We start from the raw sequence: 14,612 nt of genomic DNA on the forward strand, positions 1-14,612 counted from the left end.
GGACCATTGGCTCAATGCACTCATGATACAGTGCTCAGCAGCCTGGAGTTAAGATGTGGCCAAGAGGATTGGGAACTGACAGGATCACCCCCAGCTTCTCACCCAGAAGTCTGGGGACTTGAGAGTTTCCTCCTTCACCGACCTGACCCTCCACGCTGCCTTCTAGATCTTAGAAATGTCCTCCCAGGATCCCCTGCCAAGCTGTTCCCTGCTGCCTACCTCAGCTGAGTCCTGTCTCTTTTGCCTCAATTGCAGCTTCATGGCGGCGGAGGAAATGCATTGGCCTGTCCCCATGAAGGCCATTGGTGCCCAGAATCTGTTGACCATGCCTGGTGGCGTGGCTAAGGCTGGCTACCTGCACAAGAAGGGTGGCACCCAGCTGCAAATGCTCAAATGTGAGTCTCTGAATCATGGGACCCTCAAAGGGAGGACAGAGTCCTGCTTCTCCAGGGCTCTCTTGGGTCTTCTGGGGTTTCTTTTCCTTCTCTGGCAACTGGCACACCTGATGAAACTGATGGCAATCTCCTTAGCCTGGACCTTGTCACAAGATCCAACATAGTATAGCTAGGCAGAGAGAAGATGAGTATTTGGTGTACAGTTCTGACTCTGAGAACTTCAGTCTACAGTCGAGGCTGGGGGACCTCAGGGCGGCCTGATAGATAGGGCCCTTCAATGCTGTTCTTGCCTTGTGTGTAAGTTGTGGGCGAGTTGACTGGTCACGCGGCCCAAAATGAGCCCATGTGCCAGGTCAGGAGCCCGCTGAGCGAGTTGTAAGGATGCTGAAGGCAAACAGCACTAGAACCTTGCCCGACTTTCCCTGATCAGCCATGGACAGTCCATGCCTTTGCCCCCGCAGTTCCCTGCACTGGGGACTCCCTGTTCCTGTGTTGCCTAGTTGCAATGCTCTAGGTTGGACTGCTGGACTCTGTACACATCAGTTATACTATGTACGGCCTCCAAGAAAGAACCATAACTAACCTTCCCCCAGGCCTGGGTGGGTGCTGTTCTGAGCAGAACAGTAGAACTGGAGCAGAGCTCTGTACCTGGTTCTCGTTGGCCTGCTCTGGGGGCCTTAGCCCTGCTCTCCTTGCCTGCCAGTTCCTCGCCTCCCCCAACAGCCCTATTGCACTAAGCAAGGCTGCCGTGGCCTCTCAGAAGCCTCCTCAGGCTTCTGGTCTGGGCTCCACCCTTTCTTACTGTCCTCAATCTACCCCCACAGAGGTCTCAATCTTTGTATGGCCAGGCCCCCTGGAGTGGTGCCCCAAGACTGGCCAGTGTGCCAGTGAACTTGTCTGTATTTGACCCCACAGAAAACCCTAGGGAGGGGCAGCACACCAGTCCAACTTCCTGCTATACCCCTCTGTAGTCTCGGGTCTGGTCCCACGTTGTGCAGGGCCTCTGGGGCTCGCCCCAGAGTGGAGCTGACTGGTGGCTTTGTGGCTGACCCCTGCTGCTGCATTGTCCCCAGGGCCCCTTCGCTTCGTCATCATCCACAAGCGCTGCATCTACTACTTCAAGAGCAGCACCTCTGCCTCCCCTCAGGGTGCCTTCTCCCTGAATGGCTACAACCGGTGAGTGTCCATCTGTCTGCTGGCCAGCCCCCATGCCAATTGCTTTCCCTCTCACCCTACACCACAGGGCCAATCCCTGGCTTTCCTGAGATGACTTTCACCTGCTTGCTGGCTGTCACCTCATATTCTGGCCTTTGCTGAGGGCAGGGAATGGGGTGTGGGGTGTGTATGTGTGGGGTGAAGCCTTTATTATGGCTTCTAGGCTGATGGGCAAGTATAACTTGAGCTAATGCCTACACGTTGGCTTATATGTCATCCTGAGTTTATCCTGTGGCCTTGAGGGCTGTGGGGATCCAGGCTCTATGCCCTGTAGCATTAGTCTGAGTCTTTCACGTACCTCCCAGCTCCTTTTGCTTATTCTAAGATTGCCCTGGGCCCCTGCTTTACCCTGACTATAGCCTTGAGGAGCCAGCCTTGCCAACGTAGCCAGGGCAGGTCCCTAGTGCAATCCTAGGCACTAGCTAATCAAAGCTCCCTCTCTGGTCACTGCCCCCAGACTGGTGGCCTTCCTGCTGTGCCAGCCAAGCCATGAACTCAGTTCATTGACAGATGTGGCTGGGCCCTAGGGATCTTCCAACCCATTTGGTAGGCTGGGCCTGAGAGGCCCTGGCCAGGATCTGTGATAGGCCAGGCTGGTACCCTGCCCAAGCTCCCAGCCTGCAGGACGCCCCCAGGTAGACTGATGTGTCTGAGAAAGGCCTGCATCAGGGAACAAGCCACAGACCAGAGAGGCAGTCCAGGGGCTGCATGGGACTGCGCAGGGAAGTGATATCTATATGAAATGACACTATGAGCAACAAGAGACCATGTCTCTGAGCTCTGCACACTGCTCCCCTGGGAAGTCCTCACAGACCCAGTCCCTTCCTGTGCTCATACCCTGCTGGTCCCCCGAAGCATCTAGATATCCTACCAAGAGAAGATGAGCAGGCGGAGACTGTCCGGGTCTTCCCGTCATCCCCACAGCATGGTGCTGAGTGCTGAAATCAATTCAGGGGCGGGATTGATGAGCCTGTTTCTTAAGCGTGGATGAGCTGGTGACTTTTGGCAATGTTCTCTCAGAGTGATGCGGGCAGCCGAGGAGACGACATCCAACAATGTCTTCCCATTCAAGATCATTCACATCAGCAAGAAGCACCGCACGTGGTTCTTCTCAGCCTCCTCTGAGGATGAGCGCAAGGTGACTGGCAGGTAGCAGGGCCTCAGGAGCCTGGCAGGATCTGGCCTCCTACCACCTCTAGGCAGGAGGCTACGGCCTGGAGGAGAAAGACCTGGTGTATAGGTAGCCGGGTGGATTAGGCACGCAGCCTGTACATATCGTGAGAATGTGCTGGCAGGGTATAGCCCTGAAAGAACTGGGGGGTACCTTGCAGCCCCAGGAGGCTAGACCTAGCTAGGTTCCTCTCCCTGGACCTTGGTGGTTCCTGCATAGCAGCTAGACAGAGGAGGGTGAAGTGGGACCCCATTCTGGGCAGTGTTAAACTAACTATGGCTGTCCTGACCCACAGAGCTGGATGGCCTTGCTACGCAAGGAAATCGGCCACTTCCATGAGAAGAAGGAGCTCTCTCTAGACACCAGGTACTCTGAGGGATGTGGTGGGTGGGCAGTAGTCCCTCCGAGGGATGTGGTGGGTGGGCTTCTGGGCTCCTAGGCCTTCTTCCGGTCCCTGAGGACTTGGCCATAAAGGCTTTTGTGGAGGTTCCAGGCAAGCTTCATTAGTCGTGTGCATATGTGAACACGCAGTGTTCTTGTCGGTCTTCCCGCTGTCTCTGTCTCACTCTGTTGTGCCTGTTTGTACCCCCTATCTGGGGTTCATCCGTGCTTCTTCTCCCTCCCCTACTTTGGAGGCCCAGCTTTTACAGCTCAGGGCTTTGAGTTCCCTACTCCCCGGGTCTACTCTGTCTCTTGAGAGCTCAGTCAGTCCTGGTCACTGCATTCTCACCCATGAGATGGCAGACAAACAACAGGACATATGCCAATCCTGCCACAGTCAGTGAAACTGGAATCCAGAGAGGGCTGGGCACCTCCAAGGCTGTCCTGACATTCTGGACAGAATCTAGAGTTCCTGGCTGTCGGTCTAGCCTGGCGTCTTGCAACATCTCAGCCTAGGGTTGACTGAGCCTCCTTGGACAGGAAGTAGACATATGGACCCAGCTCTGAGACATCTAGCTGGTCAGGGTTGCAAAAAGCCACAGTGAGGCAGGAAGGTGGCACCCATAGATGGTCCCAAGCTTCCAGTCCCTCTGTCTATCCTTGAACCACATGAATACATATGTACAAATGTCTTTCTATATGATATTTGTGTTCTTTGTCTATATACATGTGTGACGGGTTGCTGTATGTGTTCATATCTGTGTGTGCCCATGGGTCCCCAAGTGGATGTCAACATCTGTGGTGTCTGTCGGGAGTGTGTGTGTGCACAGATCACTTACTACGTGTGAGTGCAAGGGGACCCCAAGTCCAGTACTCACTGCCTGTTCCCTGCTCCGGGTTTCAGTGACTCTAGCTCAGACACGGACAGCTTCTACGGTGCAGTGGAGCGACCTATAGATATCAGCCTCTCTCCATACCCCACAGACAACGAAGGTAAGGCCATCTCTGCCCCTGCCATGTGTCCTCTTGACTGCTGACAGTGAGCTCAGTCAGGATGCCTAGAGGAGAGAAATGGCATGTTTAGCTTTGCTCCCTGCCCTGCCCTCTGCCTCTGACCTCCAGCAACGTGAGTTCAGGTTTCAAATCCTACCCCCTCATCTTCAACCCCATGTCCCCTGAGTCCCTGTTCCCATGAGTGGAGCACTGTGCCAAAGCACAGTGGGCCATGCCATCCTGTGCATGCAGCACACCTAGGCTGTGTTGGGTCTCATCTTCCATTCACTACCTGTAGACTATGAACACGAAGATGACGACGACTCGTACTTGGAGCCTGACTCCCCAGGGCCCATGAAGCTTGAGGGTAAGTAGGGTTGCTGGGTCTTGGGGTCTCTTGGTGGGTAGGGACTGGAGACTGGGACCAAGAATAGAGCCTCTCCTATGCTGGTGGATCTTTTTTGTTTGTTTTGAGACGGGGTCTCTCTGTAGTCCTGGCTGTCCTAATCTCTCCTCACCAGGCTGACTTTAAACCCAGAGATCTGTCTGTCTCTGCCTCCTAAGAATGGAATTAAAAACATGTACCACCATACCCAAAAGGCTGCGGCCTTGCTCTGGGCGATCTCAGTTTCCTCTCTGTGATCCAAGTGTTCAGAGGTTCAGGGCTGATTGGTTGCTCTTCTACTCCTGCCACCTCCCACGTTGACTTTGTATGGATGGAGGGTCAGATGACGCCATGGGTGGTCCTGGAGGCTGAGCCTGAAGACGGAGGGACATTGAGAAGGGAGCTGTTCTGAGGCAGGTCTATTGCCCATGGCAACAAGATCTCTGAGGACCAAGCTGTAGACCAGGCTGACAGCTGTGGCCTCAGTGTCCACCGCACCGCCTGAAGCACAGCCTCTGGGGCAGACGAGCATACGGACACTGCACTGAACCCTCTCTCCCACTCCCCTGCACTGAACCCCCTCTCCCACTCCTCTGCACTGAACCCTCTCTGCCACTCCCCTGCACTGAACCCTCTCTGCCACTCCCCTGCACTGAACCCTCTTCGCCACACCCCTGCACTGAACCCTCTCCACCACTCCCCTGAACTGAACTCTCTCTGCCACTCCCCCTGTACTGAACATTCTCCGCCATTCCCCTGCACTGAACCCTCACCACCACTCCTCTGGACTGAACTCTCTCTGCCACTCCCCCTGCACTGAACCCTCTCCACCACTCCCCCGCTCCTCTCTAGACCTCACTACTCACCACCGACCTCATGCCTTCATGTTCCTGGCACTCTGGCACTTCTTGCTTTTCTGTCTCCTGTGTTTACCTCTTGAGGGACAATCTCACCCCTCCCCGTGACTGAGGGACACCTGGGCCTCAGGCCTCACTCCTGTCATTCCCACAGTTCCTGGACTGACTCTCCTGCTGGCCCATATGACACCTGGGCTAAATGTCACACAGTGCCTTCAGTTGGTTATAAACAGACTTTCAGCTTCCTCCCAGTGGTTCTGGGCCTTCCTGCTCACCTCTTCCTTGCTCAGGCCTGGGAATCCTCACTCTGCTTACTTCACCCTGTGTTGAGAGAAGAGCCTTGATTGCTCTTCAGGTGACATCTAGGCTGTAGGAACTTGGTCTGGACAACCTTTATGGGAATGGATGGGGAGGGCCAGGTAGTGTTGGCGGAGGCCGCTCATTTGTTTCCCAGCTGCCCAGATCCAAAATAATCACACAGAAACTGTATTAAAATACTGCTTGGCCTATTATCTTATGCATATTTCTAGCTAGCTCTTATATGTTAAATTAACATAACATATTAATTAAATTAAATTAATTAAAATAACATATTCTATTAATCTGTGTATTGCCACGTGGTTGTGGCCTACAGTAAGGTTCCATCTGGTGTCTAGCGTCTGTCTCCTGTGGTAGCTACATGGCATCTCATTGACTCCACCTGCTCTCTCTTCCTCTGTCTGCTTAGAATTCTCACCTTGCTCTATTCTGCACTGCAAAGAAGCTTCTTTATTAACCAATGGTATTCACAGCATACAGAGGGGAATCCCACATCACCTCCCCTTTTCTGTCTAAGTAAAAAGGAAGGTTTTAATTTTAACATAGCAAGATTACATTCAACAAAACAGTTATCAAGGAAGAATTATAGTTACAATATTTATATCTATTTTATCTTTTATCACGACTAAGGAAAACTATATCTATTCTTCAACTCCATCAAAGACTCCAGAAGGATATAATATTACCTAAGTAAACAGGAAGTGCATTATAAGCAACTTCCAAAACTTTAGAATTGACAGAGACATCTCACTGCCTGGACAGTCACCCAAAGTTCTTCTGTAACGTTGGGGCATCCGTCTTCAGCCTACAGGCCCATAGTATCTGGCAGACTTTTCCATGAAGCAGGAAATTTCAAGGACAGTTCCACCTATATTGGCAAGGTAGCACTGATGGTCTGGACTCAGGGAAAGCTGGGTAGGGGTCTAGATATTGGCCATTAGGTAGGGCAAGGGTGAGACCATGAAGGATGCATACTGAATCAGCTGCTGCTGGTCGGCTGCAGGTAGGGCCATGAGGGGTGCAGACATGATTGGCTCCTGCTGCCTGTTGTAGTAGAGGGTGGTGGTGATCCAGCCTCTATGTGATGCCAATTTCTTTTTTCAATTCTGCAGATACCCTGACACATCCACCAGCCTACCCACCACCCCCTGTGCCTGTACCTCGGAAGCCAGCCTTCTCTGATTTGCCCCGTGCCCACTCTTTTACCTCCAAAAGCCCAAGCCCCTTACTTCCACCCCCACCCCCTAAGCGAGGCCTTCCAGATACTGGCCCTGCTCCCGAGGATGCTAAGAAGGACCCACTGGGCCTGAGGCGAGCAGATCCTGGCCTCAGGGTGCCTGCTACCCCTCGGAGAATGAGTGACCCTCCACTGAGCAATGCTCCCACCATGCCCAGCCTCTGGAAACCTTGCTTCCGAGACAGTATGACCCCCAGCCCGGAACCCTGGACCCCTGGTCACGGGACTAGCTCTGGCTCCAGCTCCACTGCCATGGCCATTGCCACCTCTAGGAACTGTGACAAACTCAAGTCCTTCCACCTGTCTTCCCGAGGGCCACCCACATCTGAGCCCCCACCCGTACCTGCCAATAAGCCCAAGTTCCTGAAGATAACTGAAGAAGCTCCTCCAAGGGAGGCAGCCAAACCCGGACTCTTTGTGCCCCCTGTGGCCCCCAGGCCTCCTGTACAGAAGATGCCCATCCCTGAGACTACAGTTCGGCCTGCAGTGCTGCCTAGACCAGAAAAGACACCTCTCCCCCACCTCCAGTGAGTCTGGCTGGGGCAGTGCCTCTGCGGGCTCACCATGTGTGGCTTCCTTTCATCCGCCCTCAAAGGCCTGGAGCTCAGGCTCCAGAGGACCACTGCCGCCTGTGCAGGAGGCTTGGCTCTTCCATAGGTGTCCCTTGTGTCAGAGTGCCCTGTTTAACCTCTTCCCATCTGTCCACGCCCTCATAGCTTTGAGAGCTGGGACTCCCAGAGTCCCAAAGACAATCAGTAGTAGATCTTGGGCCCTGGCAGTGCCCAGTGCACTTGTCCACTCTGTGATAGCTTCTGAGCTCCGGGGCCCTCAGCTGTATTGATGGCAGGCCTGATTTCCTAGTTGGGTTTTCAGATCTACGATAACTCCTTCCTCTGGGCAGTGAGCTCGAGTCTCAGTGCTCTGCTGTCCTGAGCAGTTACAGCCACAGAGAAGCTGACACCAAGATTCTGATGCTAAGCTAGGACTTGTGTGGAGGAGAGGAAGGGGTGACCTATCTGTGTCTGAGGATGATGTTCTGGTCTTCCTCCTTATTGCTCCAGGCGATCACCCCCTGATGGGCAGAGTTTCAGGAGCTTCTCCTTTGAGAAGGTCCGGCAGCCCTCCCAGGCTGACACTGGCGAGGAGGACTCGGACGAGGACTATGAGAAGGTGAGACGGAGTGGGGGCTCAGGTCGCAGCCAGTCAGCAAGTGGGCAGAGCTGGGGGCTGGGGGCCCTCGCTGGCTGTCCTGAGCAAGGGGCTCCATAACTCTAGCTTTGTGGGCGATGATAGCCCTGTATTCTGATGCAGGGGGCAGCCAGCTGGGGGAGCAGTGATATTTGGAGGGTTGGCTCATGCTCTGATAGTGACCACTGCTGGCCTGTTTCAGGTGCCGCTGCCTAACTCAGTGTTTGTCAACACCACAGAATCCTGCGAGGTAGAAAGGTTAGTGCACAGTGCTTCTGGTCCTTGCTGTGACGGTGTGAGGTTCCTTGTCTCCTTACTCACTTCGGTGTTGGGCAAGCCCAGGCTCCGGCCTGTGGCCTGGGCGAGGAAATGTGGTAGCTGCGGGTCCAAATGGGGTTTTGTTGTCGTTGCTGCTTTCCTAAACCTCTCTGCTTTATAGCCTCTATTATACCCTGAAACCCAGAGTGGGCAGAAAGCCACACGGTAGAGTGGGGTTGGAAGCTGTCCAGGGAGGTTCGCCCACCAACATGGCTGTTCTGTGTTAGGTTGTTCAAAGCTACGAATCCCCGGGGAGAGCCTCAGGACGGGCTGTATTGCATTCGGAACTCCTCCACCAAATCCGGGAAGGTAGGCTGCTGTTACAGGACAGGTGTGCCATCGAGCCTGCCGTTCTTCCTCTGGGGTCCTCGCCCAGCTGCACCCTCTCTGTTCTCATAACTAAATGAATAGGGAGGCCATGTGGGGCGTGGCCAGTCCTGAGGCTGTCTCTAATCCTTCTGCTCCGCATTTCCCTCCCTGTAGGTCTTGGTTGTGTGGGACGAAACCTCTAACAAAGTGAGGAACTATCGTATCTTTGAGAAGGTGAGGAACTGGGCCCTGCTTTGAGGGTGGGGTGGGGACACTGTCCTCCAAGCTTAGCAAGAGCCAAGTGAGTCCCCCTTGCAGGAAGTGGCAGTACCTCCATCCCATCAGCTCTGCCCTGTCCTTTGCTCTGTCTCTTCCCCATGTCGTTAGGCTCCCTCCTCTCCTAACCCTGCTATGTCCTTGGCTTACTCTAGAAGTGCTGGGTAGCTCTCCTTGGCCCTTGGTTTTATTCACAGATCTTGCCCTGAGAGCAGGTTTCACATTGAATCCTAGGGGCCGGTGTGAGGGGACTGACAGCCGAGCTCAGGAACACAGGCCTGTTGTGGGCAGACAGGGAGGGGACGTGGGCAGCTGGGAGCAAGCCTGCTCGGTGCCATTGTTTCCGCTGTCCTTCCCTTTGAGGAAATGGGGGTAGGAGAAGGGGATATAGGCTTGAGGCAACGGGCTAGGCAGGCCCTGCTGAGCGTGATGTCTTCTGTCCTGCAGGATTCTAAGTTCTACCTGGAAGGGGAGGTTATGTTTACAAGTGTGGGCAGCATGGTGGAGCACTACCACACTCACGTGCTGCCCAGCCATCAAAGCCTGTTGCTACGCCACCCATATGGCTACACTGGGCCCAGGTGACATCCATTCCACACAGCTGTTGGGTGGAAGCAGCTGCCGGGCCACAGCCGGGCCACATAGATGGAGACCTGCTTACATGGGAAGATGAGCAGGAGTGGGCTTGACGGCAGACCTCATCAACAAGACTCCTAGCTTCAATGGATAGGCTGGGTCCCAAGCTGGAGCAGACCACAACCGTGAAGAGGGCTGGCTGGCCCATCCAGCCCCTGCACGTACCACCTCTCAAGACTTCAGGGCCGATGACTAAGTTCTGCCTGGCCTTTCGACGACACAAAATCCAGTCCACATGGCATACCCACCCTGTAGTGGGCTGGGACCAAGCCAGGCTGGGGTAGTTGGATGGGGCCTAAGGCTGGTCCTAGGACCCATAGAAATGCGAAGACACAGTCTCAAGGAGGGACGACTGCCTCTTAATAAATCAGAGATAACCCTTGTCTCGATAGCCAGGGTTTGCTTGGCACTGAGGGGACAGCAGGCTCCACTGAGCGTCACCAGTGTCCAGGTAGAGAGCTACTGACAGCAGCCATGATGGGTGATCTTTAGTCTTCCAGGGCACAGGCTGCTAGGTGAACTGACTGGGGGTCATAGCTAAATAGCACGATCCATCGGGATCAGTCAGTTGGGCTGGAGCTGCAGTTACTGAGTGCTTCCTGTGTGCCGGAGCTGGTGCTGGTGCTGGTGCTGGCTGTGGTCTGTGTGCAGCCCCTGGTCCGGCTTGGCCGAGCTTAGTCTAGAACAGGTCAGCGAGTGTGAGATGCTCTTGACGGCGCAGTGTCCTGCGAAGCCGTGCATGGAGGAGCCAGGAGCTTGGAATGCAGTGGGAGGTTCAAAGAAGACGTCTAACAGGAAGTGTTGATTAGAGTGGGGGGGGGGGGGCCTGGATAGGCCAAGGAGGGGAGATAGTCACATCCAGGTGCCCAAGTAGTTTGGGTGGTCCCAATTGGTCCCCTCAGTGTCTGCTATGAAATTCTGCCAGGCCACACCCTGGTAAGCCATCTCACCTGGACGTTTTTGTGAAAATAAATGCATCTGGAGGTCAGGGCTGGCAGAGACCTTGGCGTCATCTGGCCTTCACTGTACTTTCTGTTGGAGAAGGGTTTTTTTAATCTTTATTTATTATTTTATGCGTATGAGTGTTTTGCCTACCCGTATGTGTGTATCGTGTGTGCCTGGTGCCCCGGGGGACCAGAAGAACATGTCACATCCCCTGGAACTGGAGTCATGAGTGGTTGTGAAGCTGCCACATGGATACTGGGAATTGGATCAGGGTCCTCTGGAAGAGCAGCTAGAGCTCTTTACTGTTGAGCCATCTCACCAGCCCTAGCGGAGAAGGTTTCTTACCTAGAACCCAGATCAAGGACTGTATTGGTGCCCAGTAGCCAGGGACTGGCATCCAGTGAGAAAGGCTTTTGTTTGGAACCCCAAATTCTGGCTGTGTTTTGGAGTCATGTGGTTGACTAGGTGAGTCAAATTTGTGGAAGTAGAAGGCTGTGGCCCCAGGGCATCATGGGGCTCAGTGAATGACAGACATTGGATTTCAGTGGCCATCTGCTTCCAGAAACCAAAGTCTACCTCCGTCTTGGCAGAGTTTCCTTTCAGCCTGCCAGGGGAGAAAGATCAGGATGCCATGGTCACTATGATTACAGCGTCCATTCTGTAAAATACGAAAAAGGACTGGATGAGAATAGGTTTCGATCCTGTGCCTACGAGTCTGCCGAGTGTGAACTGGGCTGCAGTTCACTGTTTTGGGGGTCAGCCCAGTGGCCAACATGTATGTCAAGCCCTGGGCTAGAGGATTTAGGGGTTCTTTGACCGGCAGCCATGTGATGGATTAGCCTAACTGAACAGTTGAGGTCTATGGATGTCCAAGGCCCACCTAGGGGTTTCATGTAGCCTCATCTTACCTCTCAGGACTCTGGACCGGCTGCCACAGCTGACCACCTCTTTCAAGTGCCCCAAGTCCAGGGTGTAGACTGCAAGACTGTGTGTAGGGGATGATGGGAGTCCTGGTTGTGGTCCTACAGCCTGAAAAAGGAATTCATAATGTGATGGTTACCATGTATTGAACACTTCCAACGTTTATGGTACAGAGGTGGGAAAATAAACCCATTTTTAAGTGGGAGAACTGAGGCTCAGAGAAGCCTGAGTTCAAGTCCCAGTTTTGCTACTCACTGTCATTTGAATCTGCCCCTGCTCCCTGACACTCCTCTTAGCCACCACTGATCATGGAAGTCTGGCCAGCTCTTTTTACCCCCAGAGCTCTGAAGGTGCCCTCACCCACCACAGGAGCCATGGCTCTCGAGGAGCAAATTGCTTTGCCTTCGGGAACCCAGTGTGTGAGGCAAGGTTTGGGGGTGGGAGACAGGAGCTCCTGGTTCTGCCCTAGGGACAAATTTACTCCCTTCCCTTTTCCCTTTCTCCCCCCCCCCACTCTCTCTCCTTTTTTGTCGTTGTTTTGTTTGTTTGTTGTTTTAAAGTTTTTTTTTTTTGAGGATTTCTCTGTGTAGCTCTGACTAGTTCTGTCATGGAACTAGCTCTGTAGACCAGGCTGGCCTTGAAATCACAGAGATCTGCCTGCCTCTGCCTCTTGAGTGCTGGCATTAAAGGCCTACACTACCACTGCTGGGCCTTACACCCTTATTTCTACTAAGAAAGGAAACCTGAAGCCCAGAGTGGGTTCCCTGACTCGCGTGCCCTTGTGATGTAGTCAGAGGTGGCTTCCGTTTGGGCCTGAGGAAAAGTGGCAACAAGGGCAGCCGCCCTGAGTCAAGGCCCGGGAAGGAACACAGTTGTATGTTTCCTGTGTTTGATCTGAAAGTGTGGAGAGCCTTTCTGCCCTCTGGGTTTGTTTCTTTTCTTTTAGATTTTTATTGGTAAAGGGGTTTTTCATTTATTGTTTACACCGACGGAACCCGTGGTCTTGCTGTTGAGCTACAGCCCCAGCTCAGTAGCTAGAAATTTATACAAGTACTAGTCGCTCCCACTCGGGTCGTGTTGCTGTGAGTGTCCCCTAATGATGGACACCAAGATGCAGCTTCATCCCCAATACAGATGGGCAGGTCAGCCGAATACAGAAAGGGCTTTTGAGAGTAACATAAGCCCCGGAGGTTCTCCTAGACAATGCCTGGGCCTACAGTATAGATCTAAGATTTAAGACAAATCCAGGTGTCTGGGGATGGGGGAGGAGAACATCACAGATCCAATCCTTACTGCACACATCCTGCAAGCCTCTGCCTGCGCCTTCTGTTTCCACCTGGGTGAGACTGCCTGGCTATGGAGTCTTTGAGGAAACCTCCTTTGCTTGGAGAAGGGGCAGTAGCCTCTGGAAGTGCCCCAGCACCACACTATGAAAATATATGTGGTGGCTCCTCTCAGGTACTTTCCTGTCTCTCCCTGGAGGGAGGCTGGAGAGACAGAGCCGACTCTGACTCATCTGTCCTACACATCCTTTGTGAGTGCCAAAGGAACCTTCACAGGCATTCAGCTTCCTGACAGCTGCCCCTGCCCTGCCCTGAGCTGAGGCAACTCCTTCCTTCTTCATTTCCTGTGACATAAAACACACAGAAACGTAAGTAAACTATAAATGCGAGTGTGGCAAATTGCAAAGGGCATCTGCAATCTCCAAGGAGCAGTAGCTAAGACCCCTGTCCCTCCTTATCACAGCCCTCCCCTCTTCAGCTCAGTCCTGGCTTTGGTGAATCTCATGTTCTTGTTTTTCTGAGGAATCTACACCACCCAATTATTCACTCATCCCAGTATTTTTCCTGTTTTCTGTTTTGTAGCAACAGAATCATACAGATGCAATCTTTGGCAGCCAACTCCTTTGGCTCATCATCAGATTTGTTCATGTTGCCACGCATAGCTAACGTCGTTCAAGTTCATTGTTGAAACGGTTCCATTGTATGACTGTATCACTGCTCACAGAGCCACTTCCCTGCAGATGACAGTCTGAGAGTTAGCGCTGCTAGCAGCCATCTTAGCCAGGATGCACACAAGCCGAATTTCTCTAGTGTCTGAGGGTCTCTTACTGCTTCCCTAGAGAGCCGTTCAGAGGACCCCTTGGCTCTGTGCCCTTGTCAGTGCTTGGGGCTGCCAGAGCTTTTCTTGTTGCCAGTCTGGGGGTGTAAAACTATGGCTCTATTTTACATTTAGTTATTTAGTAATTAGGTTGAGAACAAGTTCATATGTTTATTAGCCATGCTAACCTTTTAAAAAATTATTTATTTTTATTTTATGTGCATTGGTGTATTGCCTGCATGTATGTCTGTGTGAGGGTGCCAGATCCCCTGGAACCAGAGTTACAGTCTTGAGCTGCCATGTGCATGCTGGGAATTGAAGAGCTCCCAACCACGGAGCTATCTCTCCTGCTGGGCCATGCTAATCTTGACTTCTGTGAAGTGCCTATACAAATCTTGACCTTTTTTTTTAATAGACGTTTATCTTTTATTTATTAATCAGTAAGGTTTTTTGTTTGTTTGTTTTTGTTTGTTTTTTTGAGGATTTCTCTGAGTAGCTCTGGCTGTCCTGAAACTCACTCTGTAGACCAGGATAGCTTCCAGCTCACAAAGATCTGCCAGACTCTACCTCCCGAGTGCTAGGATTAAAGGTGTGCGCCACCACAGCCCAGTTAATCAATAGGCTTTTTTAAAGACTTTTTTTTTATGTATTCGAATGTTTTGTTTGCTTTTTGATGTTTTTTGAGACAAGGTTTTTTTTTTACATACCCCTGGCTGTCCTGGAACTAGCTCTTGTAGACCAGACTGTATTCGAACTCACAGAGATCCACCTGCCTCTGCCTCCCTAAGTGCTAACGACTGTCACCACTGTCCAGTGTGGTTAAGTGTTTTTTTTTTTTAAATATTTATTTATTTATTATGTATACAATGTTCTGTCTGTGTGTATGTCTGCAGGCCAGAAGAGGGCACCAGACCTCATTCCAGATGGTTGTGAGCCACCATGTGGTTGCTGGGAATTGAACTCAGGA

General features: G+C 52.5%; 1 protein-coding gene across 2 annotated transcripts in view; it reads left to right on the forward strand.

Annotated features, from left to right (window-relative positions):
* The window catches only part of LOC121436592 (SH3 domain-binding protein 2), a 37,286-nt gene extending 25,387 nt beyond the window's left edge, over positions 1-11,899 (forward strand). For both annotated transcript variants that reach the window (XM_041636609.1, XM_041636608.1), the window contains exons 2-13: positions 256-395; positions 1,469-1,571; positions 2,631-2,748; positions 3,077-3,147; positions 4,067-4,155; positions 4,454-4,522; positions 6,828-7,479; positions 8,014-8,122; positions 8,343-8,398; positions 8,686-8,767; positions 8,942-9,001; positions 9,491-11,899. In XM_041636609.1, the coding sequence (XP_041492543.1) occupies positions 260-395; positions 1,469-1,571; positions 2,631-2,748; positions 3,077-3,147; positions 4,067-4,155; positions 4,454-4,522; positions 6,828-7,479; positions 8,014-8,122; positions 8,343-8,398; positions 8,686-8,767; positions 8,942-9,001; positions 9,491-9,628 (1,683 nt within the window). In that variant the 5' untranslated portion in view covers positions 256-259 and the 3' untranslated portion in view covers positions 9,629-11,899. The remainder of the gene's footprint in view (positions 1-255; positions 396-1,468; positions 1,572-2,630; positions 2,749-3,076; positions 3,148-4,066; positions 4,156-4,453; positions 4,523-6,827; positions 7,480-8,013; positions 8,123-8,342; positions 8,399-8,685; positions 8,768-8,941; positions 9,002-9,490) is intronic.
* The last annotated feature ends 2,713 nt before the right edge of the window (positions 11,900-14,612 follow it).

This window comes from Microtus oregoni, unplaced genomic scaffold (assembly GCF_018167655.1).
Source record: "Microtus oregoni isolate MIOR12 unplaced genomic scaffold, Mior012 000049F_ref0000343, whole genome shotgun sequence".
NCBI classification, from domain to species: domain Eukaryota; kingdom Metazoa; phylum Chordata; class Mammalia; order Rodentia; family Cricetidae; genus Microtus; species Microtus oregoni.